This window comes from Monosiga brevicollis, genomic scaffold (assembly GCF_000002865.3).
Source record: "Monosiga brevicollis MX1 MONBRscaffold_16 genomic scaffold, whole genome shotgun sequence".
NCBI classification, from domain to species: Eukaryota; class Choanoflagellata; order Craspedida; family Salpingoecidae; genus Monosiga; species Monosiga brevicollis.
In genome coordinates, this window is record NW_001865053.1 from 891,604 (window position 1) to 901,546 (window position 9,943).

General features: G+C 52.4%; 3 protein-coding genes across 3 annotated transcripts in view; 1 reads left to right on the top strand and 2 right to left on the bottom strand.

Annotated features, from left to right (window-relative positions):
• The first annotated feature begins 865 nt into the window (after window positions 1-865).
• Window positions 866-4,512, top strand: MONBRDRAFT_37815 (uncharacterized protein). The gene is made up of 5 exons (XM_001747311.1): window positions 866-1,476; window positions 1,578-2,093; window positions 2,368-2,492; window positions 3,760-4,004; window positions 4,095-4,512. The coding sequence occupies exons 1-5, from the start codon at window positions 1,271-1,273 to the stop codon at window positions 4,473-4,475; spliced, it is 1,473 nt and encodes a 490-aa protein (XP_001747363.1). The 5' UTR covers window positions 866-1,270; the 3' UTR covers window positions 4,476-4,512.
• Window positions 4,513-5,088: 576 nt separating this feature from the next.
• MONBRDRAFT_33187 (uncharacterized protein) lies at window positions 5,089-7,768 on the bottom strand (the record flags this gene model as incomplete). Its single annotated transcript, XM_001747410.1, has 12 exons — window positions 5,089-5,287; window positions 5,387-5,457; window positions 5,577-5,722; window positions 5,816-6,134; window positions 6,228-6,296; window positions 6,438-6,536; window positions 6,643-6,720; window positions 6,807-6,938; window positions 7,083-7,190; window positions 7,288-7,423; window positions 7,549-7,610; window positions 7,727-7,768. The coding sequence occupies 12 exons, from the start codon at window positions 7,766-7,768 to the stop codon at window positions 5,215-5,217; spliced, it is 1,335 nt and encodes a 444-aa protein (XP_001747462.1). The 3' UTR covers window positions 5,089-5,214.
• Window positions 7,769-9,504: 1,736 nt separating this feature from the next.
• MONBRDRAFT_27009 (uncharacterized protein) overlaps window positions 9,505-9,943 on the bottom strand; it is a gene marked incomplete at both ends in the record, with an annotated part of 2,211 nt that continues 1,772 nt past the window's right edge. Inside the window, one exon of the mRNA XM_001747411.1 lies at window positions 9,505-9,896. Within this exon, the coding sequence (XP_001747463.1) occupies window positions 9,505-9,896 (392 nt within the window). The remainder of the gene's footprint in view (window positions 9,897-9,943) is intronic.

Sequence of the window (9,943 nt, forward strand, 5' to 3'; positions counted from 1 at the left end):
CATGAATCATGAAACTTGCATTTTTTTTCTCTCATCCTTGTTTCCCTTTTTGTTCTCAGCGTGCCTTCGCCATTTCTTCCGTTTGTCTTTGAACCATCCTCGCCGGATCGGGGCTCCGGCTGGCGAGGGGGGGTGTTAGCGTCAAATCCGTGCTTCCACGCATTTGAACACTCCCACTGCTTTCGCACACACTCAGCATCGGTCGCTATGGGTCTTCCTATTGGTATTCCATAGCTACGACGACCTCACACATTGACACCTACTTTTGGACCCCCTGGGCTTGATCCTCCTCGTGGCAGTCACATGAGTAAACACCGCGTGTGACGCGGTCCCCACGATGCCTGGGCAGCTGCCCTGGGGCAATAAGCTTGTGGCTACTGTTGTTTCCCTTTGTTGTGACACCTGCGGTCGGGCACGAGTTGCACTTTCCCTATCCTCGGGATTGAGCGACTCTACAGCTATTCTAACGGTGCACCTGGTCTGGTCACTGTGAATGCTTGCCGACCGCAGGTACGTCAAGCCCTCTGCCATTCTGTCTTCCCCTTGCTCTCCTGTGTGCTCTGCTCTCTTGTGACTTTCCCTATCCTCGGGATTGAGCGACTCTACAGCTATTCTAACGGTGCACCTGGTCTGGTCACTGTGAATGCTTGCCGACCGCAGCTGGTTCAATTGACCTCAAGACACCACCAAAGCTTTCGCTCCGCTCCGACGGACGTCTCTCAAACCTCTCTCAAAACGCTTCCTCAAACCTACGCGCTTCCTCGCAACCCAAAGACGGCCTCCAGACGTGCTGGAGCCTGACACAAGTTCTATTGACTTGATTTTTTTTTTGGGAGAGTGTAATGGGTTTTTTTGGTTATCGCTTACGTTGCACTGATAAATTATGACTATGATGCGCAGATTTGTTGACAGCAGTGCGGTGTGCCAAGTTAGGGAGGGTATCATGATTCACCAGTTGGTCCAAAATGGTGCAGCAGAATGTCGCGCCATGCTATCAGACGTGGCGCAATGTGGCTTGAGCCACTAGGAGGAGAATGGCAACTAATCCGCGCATGTATTGCATGGGCTGGGAATACCCGACACACGGGGTACGTAAAACGTAGGAAGGCGCCCACTGAGAGGACGGTGTCGTCGCGCACCTTTCGAGCACACAACCACCCAAGATTGGTCGAAAGCGGGTACGTGCCGCTCAGCGTTTGCTCGAGCGCGCTGGAAGCACAGCCACGACAGGACACGCACACGTGGCCAAGCACGCAAGTCGACAAGAAAGATGCTGCTTTGCGTAACCAGGGCCATTCCCGAGCTGCGCCAGCATGCATGCAAGCTACACTTCGACAAGCATGGGAAGCTGGCGAGGCCATTTTGCTGCCAGCCATCCGAGGAAACGACAGCCTGTGCTCACGCCCGACACTGGCAAGGGGTTGAAAACGGTCACTCGAGAGCCGTTGCAAGACACACAAGAAAAACCGATCGTGGGTACGACAATAATCATCTTGACCAGCAGCAGCAATCAGAGTGCCGTAGAGAAGTGCACAGGTCCCCGTGCGGCTGAGGCACAAGGCGCCTCTCTGCAAAAGGACTGTCACCAGCGTGCAAGAGAGTAGTTGTACCAATGCCCTCAACGACGCTGAATGCGCCAAATTTCAACGTGGTGGTCATCATGGGTCTCAAGCAAGGAGCCGGACAAGCCAAACCGAAGCAACCAGGGCTGACAAACCAAGCGTGAGGGCCAAATGCTCGGTGCAAGCCGGGCCAATCCTTCACCAAGAGGAGGAAGCACGTAGGATCATCACACACCTCAAGCGTCCGGCTCTCAGAGCGGCGTCGGTGAGCCATGAGAAGGGAGGGAGGCGGCGTATCAGCAGTCGCATGAAGAGCGGCACGAGCCAAGAGCAGAGCCACAGTGGCCATGAACAGGGGGTATTCTGGAATGAACAAGCGGTCATCGGCAATGAGGTCAGGGGAGGATCACAAGTTACATGTTTTGGGGCGGTGTTTGCGAATGTGCGAGATACGAACGTGACAGCTGGTAAAGGCAATCAGCGGCAAGCAGGAGGGATGCTGGACACAACTGGTCTGCTTCAACTTCGGGGGTAAGGGCTCGACCCCAATCAAGGCTCAAGTACTGGACCTGACGACACTCGTTGCGGGCAAGCACCAATCTAGACGAGCCGCCACGTATCATGGCCATCAGAGGGCATCCAAATCGTCACATGTATCACAAAACAAAGGGCACTTGTGTGCCGAAGACGCAGCTCTCACTTCATATCGCCCTTACTGGCTTCCACGCGCAGCCTGGCATCGGTCAAGAGCACGCGTTGTGCGCCAAGCTGGGCTGCAGCCAGTCCAGCGACTGCTGTGCCACAGCCGAGCTCAAGGACCTGTTTTTCTCGAACCTGATTTGAAGCAAGCCAAATCATCAGTAACAAGAAACCGCAGCAGCAACAACGAAAACAACAACGGCAAACAATCAAACCCCCCAAAAAAGCCGGGTGTGTGTGTGTATGCGTGCGTGTGTGCGTGTATGTGGGGGGATGTTCTAATGCAGGCAGGTACCTCGCTTGAATGTCGCGCTAGCCATCCGGCAAGAACCGTGCTCGCACCCCAGGTATAGCCAGCTGCCAAAGATCAACTCGTTGCAATCATGAGCACAATGTGGGAGCGCATTGGTCGATCATGACCAAACTTCCTGTCGGGACTCACCAACATCACTGGAGTCGGCTTCCAAAGTATACAGCGTGCCTATTCCGGGTACCGACGTGCTCTTAAAGGCCACCCCGACAGCCTCGGCCTGCTCGTTCATGTTGGCCCTTCTATGAAAAAACAGTCACAAGGATGACTTTGAGACAAGCAACATCTGACATTTTTCCAAGTCAATTATATTTAATTTTAAACTCAAGTACTCCAAGTACATTGGGGCATTGGCGCAAATGGTAGCGCGCTCCCTTAGCATGGGAGAGGTACTGGGATCGATCTCATTACTCGAAGACCCACCCGGATGCTCCATGATTATCTTTTTCTCCTTTTTTTTTGTCGTTCCACAAGGTCCTTGAGCAGAGGTGCGTCACAATGTCAAAAATTACATTGTATCAAATTTTTCTTTCTCTCCTTTTTCCTCCTTTTTTCTTCTTCTATGTATGTGTGTCATGTCATTTTGTGTCATGTCCAAACTTTCAAAAGTTTAGCAACCGACCGTGTTTGGCTTGTGTTTGGTAGAGTTGGGTAGGGGGTTTGGTGCTCCTTTTTGCTTCACTTCGCTTGGGAGGAAAATGGCAGCGTGCTGGCATTGTTGAATTTGTTGGCGGGGCTCTTTGATGCTTTTGGATTCGGATCGTTGGCTTCTCAGCGTGCCCAAGACCTGAGGCTGGCCGTTGTGTTTGGCGGGGTGATTGACCTCGCTTCCATCCACAGGTCACAACATTTTCCATAATAAGAATGAATCGTTTCAATTTAGATTCCAAAGAATGGGCATGTTTCACACTCGGTTGGGTGGACCAAGGGTTCAAAGGTACTCCCAGAAAGAGAAACAGAGACCGTGAGGGAGACAGTGAGAGAGACAGTGGGAGAGAAGACAGGGAGAGAAACAGTGAGAGACAGAGGGAGAGGGAGAAATAGGGAGAAAGAGGGACAATGTCATTTCTTCTTTCATGACATGAAGTGAGTGCGATGGGACTGTCGATCATGTCGGCAGTGACTGGCTCATTTGGCTTTTGGTGGTGCTGATGGCTAGCTAATCTTTGCTTGCTCCTGTTTGCAAAGAGACCGCCATCATGTTGGCGATTACACGGGCTGCAGTGTTGTTGGCGGTGGTGCTCCTCGCCGTGGTTCACCAGGCACCTGCTGATCTGGTCACCACGATTGTAACCACCACCATGAACAGTTGTGCGTGCACCAATGAATCGCTCTACTCGGCCAACGAACGCATCGCGGCGTGCCGCAAGGAGGTGTTGATTGAAACCATCGACTCCATCATCAACGCCACGTTTGACGATCGTCTTGTTGCTGTAAGCGTGACTTGGTTCAGCACACTCGCTTCCTCTGCTGCAATGTGTGTGGCACCAAACTTGAACTCACATCGCATCCCTCCACAATAGCTCGAGCGCGCCGCGTACATCTACCCTTGTGTCGCGGATGCTGCTGAAGGAAGCGAGCCCGTGACGCTCACTTCAAACGTTTCTTCATTGGTTCGCACCCTGTGCGAGAACGACGTTGATAAATTCAGCATGTCATTGGCAGCCAACTCCGGTTACAACATTTACATTGCTCCCTCTGGACCGTCCACATTGTCCTGTATCCAGCCGTACGTCGACTTTCACTTCTCAATCACCACGAACGGGCCAAACATTACGGCTGGTGAGAACTTGGTGTACGGCCTTCATACGTATCACTCTCCGCAAACTGTTTTGATGAATGCGTCCACCACAGTCGAGGTGCCTTGCCCTTACACGGTCACTCTTTACGGTCCTCTGATCTGAAAAGTTTTGATGGATGCAACAATTGACAACTGCCTTGGCGCCTTGCGAGCTTGATCGATAATTCTTCTCATCATCACCCTCTGGCCAAACAGTTCATCAGCATTGAGCAAAGTGAGTTGCAAGCTGAGCTGTTGCGAAATACAACCGACAGGACTGACTCAATCGAGTCTACCAGACTTGGGGTGCTGGGATTTACATGTTAGCAGAAGTGGCAGTGAGGCCTTGCAGAGTGAGATCGACAAAACTTGAGATGAGTTTACGACTGGTCAATTCAAGGTGAATGCAGCTGTATCGGAAAGGGTCGTGCGTGAATAGCAACCAATAGCAAGCTATTGATCTCGTGGCTAGAATAAATCGGCGCACACGAGTCAACCCACTCTTCTGACAGCGACCATTTTGCTTCTGGTAACGCTAAAACGCGAGTCCACTTGGTTCTCATGGTGTACCCTGGCAGGAAAAGAGGAAAATTGGGATTTCCAAGAACGCATGGCCAGGCAGAATAGGATACGAGGCTGGATGCCTCACCCCATGTCGGCAAATCATGGCAACAGTCCTGGATCCAGCTTCCATGCTTTTTCGGTTGTGCATAGCACCAGCGGCCTCGTAGCAAAGTATGGATAGGATTCAATTAACACGTTAGTCGTGCGTCTGCTTTGACTGTGAGTCAAAGGGTCTGTACAAGATGCAACGTGTGGGTTTTAACAACGGCTCAGCCGCTGACGTCTCGGCTGTGCGTCTTTTAAAGGCCCGCGTAGCTCGCAACAACCTGCTCGCATATCAACATGGCATTTTCAATGTCGGTGGCTTGTAATCTGCAAATTCCGACAGAGGGTGAGAGGCAGGCAACGTCAATGCCGCGCTGAGGTAGGCTGCAACACCAAGATTTTGTCCCGTTGGTGCAACGCACGCACCCAAATGCTTCGTACTGATGCACGTATGCACGCTTGCTGAACATGCGTTGTGTGCGTTCCAAAGCCGCATCCTAATGACAATAAGCGACGCGGCGCGTCATGGTTGGGGTGGGACCAATCAGGGTCGCTCTGGATCAGAGCGAGGGCCATTCAGGCACAAGACACACACGACAACGCGGGCATTGCATACCAGAAACATTGCGTTTCGTGATCCGTTGAGCACAGTGCTAACAGACTTGGCATGCCCACCAAAGGCCAAAGTGGACCCGGCTACTAGCACGGGACTGGGCGCCCAGGCTGAATAGAGGCCTTCCTCCCAAAACGCACTGCAGTTTGCTTTTAGGTCGGCAGAGGCAAGTCGACAGTGAGTGGCGTTGAGAAAGACGGGCGTCCAGACACCCCTAAGGTTTCACTCAGGTTCAGACATACCAGTGCCTAGTTGGTCGCCACGTAGGGTGACCAAGGTGGCCAGGCTGGTCGCACCACGAGCAGGAGCAACCTGTTGATTCAAGTCACCAGGAACGGGTCCTGGGGCGGGTTTGAGGCGCCGGTTGAATCCTTCTTCTACAGGACTATCTGCAAGGGCCATGGCGCGCGCTGTGGTCGTCAAGGAGGACCAGTCATAGCGACTAAACGCCTGATACGATTCGGGCATCTGTGGGATGCTGTGCGTTGTCAGTAGTTTATAATCGGGATGAGGCACCAAGTGGGCCACGCGCTGCGCCTGTGACAATAGGCTTGGATCAAGCTAGAAAGGCGTTTGCACCTGTAGTGAGGAAACAATGCGGTCGTCACTTGCTTGTACAACCGGTGACAGGATACATGGGGCAGCGCCACTGACCAGTCCACAATCAGCACCAGCAGCAGCACGGCTGGGGCCCAGAGCATGTGCCAGATCATTGGCATAGACCTGGCAAGGTTGGCATCCATTGCGGACACGGTGAGAGACTCGCGCAAGCATGGCAAATCACGTGGTACCTGCCCTTTGTTTGGTCCACGCTCGTTCGGTTCTTTGACAGCGAAAGGGGGGGGGGCGGGGGAAGGTTCCTACATTGTTAAGAGCATCCATTGTCACGGTCTTGAGTTTGTACGAAGACTGGGCTACGCGATGCGCATCATCATTGCGCAGCAGGAAGATGGCGTCTGAGGCCTATATTGCATGGGGAAGAGCCAACGTTGCCCAAAAGAAGATGTACTGGTCAGACTGCGTCAGAACCACGAATCGGGGGCCCCAAAGTCGTGTATCCCAGCAATACCGTGGTCAAGTGGGAAAGAGACAGAACGGCGTTGTAGAACTGCACAATCACCTCGCCCGTCATGTAAGGGAGGACAATCTAGCACAAGGGTGGGGCCGGAGGATCATGAGCGGACTGAGAAAATGTAGCCTGGCTACAAGGCCGCTTGCGGTTGAGCAGCTCACCATATTGGTCAAGGCAGATTTGGGGTAGGCTTCGCGCACAAGCTCCGTGACACGGGCACCTAATCCTGAACCTGTGCCACCTGCGACAGAGCTGTAAACCTGAAAGGCGTCAACACGATCAGCTGCCTCGGCCTATCCACGCCGTCAGCAGCCATGCGATGAGCAGCCATGCCGTCAGCAGGGTCGACAATTTCAAAAGAAAAAATGATGATAAAAAGGCAGACAGAAGATGAAGCATCGATTGCTGGCCACGTGCAACCCACCAGCTCGACTCACCTCGCGACGAATGGCATCCAGAGAAAATTCATGATATTCATGTCCGTAGCGCATGTAGCCATTGGCCCAGTTGTTGCCTGCACCACGCTGCTCACACATGGTTTGTCGCTAGATGGGGACAGAGGCATGGGAACAGAGGCATGGGAACAGCGGCCGCAGACTGGTGTACGGAGGGCTTGGAACAGAACAGGGGAGGCAGACAGACCTTGCTGTAGCACCAAGGAAGGCGAAGAGTGCTTTCATTGAGCATGCGAACAACTTTGGGCTCTGAGTCCATGACGACGGCCCGTGCACGGTGCTGCCCTGATCGTATGGCTGAGGCGCGCGCATTCTGTACTGGTCTGTCGGAACCCCCCCCCCAGAAAAAAAAAGAAAAAAAAAAAGGCCACATGATGTCAAGTGAGCCTTGCAAGACATATCAGAGCCACCATCACCTGCAGATTGAGGGGGATCAGGCATCTCGAACCGAAAGTGACTGTCGGGACAGTCAAACTCGTGAGCCAAGCGCTCGAGCACCGCATAGCCAACCTGGGCCGATGTGAGGTCGTTCAAGTTCAAGCAAACCAATCCAAGGAAAAAAAAAGGGTTAGAGAGTATGGCAAAGCCAAGATCAACCCAGGCGACCAGAGTAATCAAGATCGAACCTGGTTACCAGCCTGTCCAATCTGTAGCGAGATGGTCGCCATGTTCTCGTCGTCGCCGCCCGCCCGCTCCGTGTTGTCACGAGCAAAATGTCAGATTGTCATCAAGTATATTTTAGACGGGTCACTGCATCCTTCAAAATGAACTGTCAGCAAAAACGAGCTGTCATAGCGGTAAGGGTTGCTGCGAAATCTGAATGGGTGTTGAGGTGATTTTGTTGGTTTCGATTATTCAAGCTGTTGGTGACTTGAACCACACACACACTCACGCACACGTGTCTTTTTTTTTTTTCCACACACACGCACGCACAGGAAAGCAAGCGGCTGCTTCAGAGAGCATGTGTGTGTGTGTGTGTGTGTGTGTGTGTGTGTGTGAAGAGAGAGGGCATGTGTGGCAGTTTTCTTCATCTTGGATCAAGGTACAGTTGGTGCTTCCTCGGGCGTGTGGTGAATCATTCATTTGGTCTCGGCCTCGATCTGGGCAGCTCTGCCGTTGCCGTGACTGAGTAATGATTTATACTGGGTTGTGGTTGTGATGTGCACATGGTGGTGGCCAACATGAGGAAGAGGGGGTGGAGATGGAGGCGATATGATGATTAGTCTTTTGGAATTACCGTACTATGGCACGCCGGCAGCCTTAGGGCTGGGTGGTTGTGGCATATGAGTAGATTGAAACTTGCCCTCGCTGATCGTTCTCTTGACATCCCGATCATCCCTTTCTCGTTTGGCCTCCACCATGTACTTGCGACCACCATTTTCCTTACCTTGAAAGATGCTTGTCGTCACCAACTCACTTCTGAACATTTCCTTGCTTGATAGATAATTACCGTATCGAAAGACTTCTTGAACGAGACAAGACAGCCGGCTTTTTTTAGACCTTAAGGTGCGTTGACGTTCTCATCAAGACATGAGAAAAACACACGAACACTTCACTCGAGTAAAGCACACAATACAATGATCAGCAAAGGTTGAGACGCAGCGATGAATTTTCCTCTTTCGCAGTTTCCACTATAGTGCCTTGTTATGCTTAGCGGGGGATGTTTTGCGATGGGTAGACGGTGTTTGATGCTGGTGGATGACTGCGTTTGACATCGTGTATGTCAGGCGTGGTCGTATCACGGCGCATTCACCGTTATGCCTTATCGTAGACGCCCTCGTTAAGCTGCACGATGCTGGCGAAGCACCTTCCTTGGAAGTCTGAGCGTTTTTTCTATTGCTGATCAGATCAATCCCAACACTGCACAGCACTTCTTCAAACCACGTTCATCTTTTATGCATACCATTTTGACCACTCACGGTTTGTTTCTTTTTCTTTGGCGTGTAGCCTTTTACTTTAGCTGGATACCAAGAATATGGCCACTTTAGCAAATCTGCGATCCAGTCAAATTGACGTTAATATAGAAACTCACCTCAATGAGCCACCTTTTCCATCCAATATCTGATAACAACCTTGTCATAGCAACTGTGAGCGTGCGTGAGTCAGGATGGCGGCGAACACTTTTGGTCAGATACACAGACACAGGAGACGAACTATTTATTTTTCCAGGGACGACGGACAAGACAAGGCTGACAGGGATTTGATCGCTTTGGTGGGCCGGAGAGAGAGCCGAGATATCACTTGTTTGGTAAATTTTGTTTGGTGGTCAACCGGGAGAGAGACCCCGTGTCGCAAGATTTCAGGACCCAGCACAAAGAGAGCTCTGATTTAACGTATACGATCGTGACTCCCCCAGGCTAAGGCTACATTCCAGGCCAGTGACCATGATGCTGTCGTCACTGGCTTAATAGCGGCGTTCATAGCGGTCGTAGCGGTCGCGATCGTCGCGTTCATAGCGGTTTCGGTCATAGCGGCCGCCGTAGCGGTCGTCGCGTCGGTCATAGTTGCGCCGGTCATAGTCACGGCGGCCGCCACGATCATAGCGATCATAGCCTCCACGGTCATAGCCTCCGCGGTCATAGCCGCCACGATCATAGCCGCCAGGACGACCGCCGCCGCCGCCACCGGGAGGGCGAAACTGGTCATTGGCAGGGTTTGAGGGGCGCACGCGATTGCCATAGAGTGTTTTTTGCATGTTGTCACCCAGCTTGCGCAGATGCATAAAGTTGCAGAAGCCACCACGTGTGCACTCGCTCTTCTCATACTGGCGGCAGCAGGCCTCGCGAAAGTCTGTCACTGGTGACAGCTCAGCCACGATGGGGCGTCCTGCAGGCAAAGCAAAG

Coding starts and splice junctions, on each gene's coding strand:
- MONBRDRAFT_37815 (XM_001747311.1), top strand. CDS start 1,271: ATGCTGCTTTGCGTAACCAGGGCCATTCCCGAGCTGCGCCAGCATGCA. Junction 2,094..2,367: donor GGTCTGCTTCAACTTCGGGG/GTAAGGGCTCGA, acceptor GCTGTGCCACAG/CCGAGCTCAAGGACCTGTTT. Junction 4,005..4,094: donor TTGACGATCGTCTTGTTGCT/GTAAGCGTGACT, acceptor CCTCCACAATAG/CTCGAGCGCGCCGCGTACAT.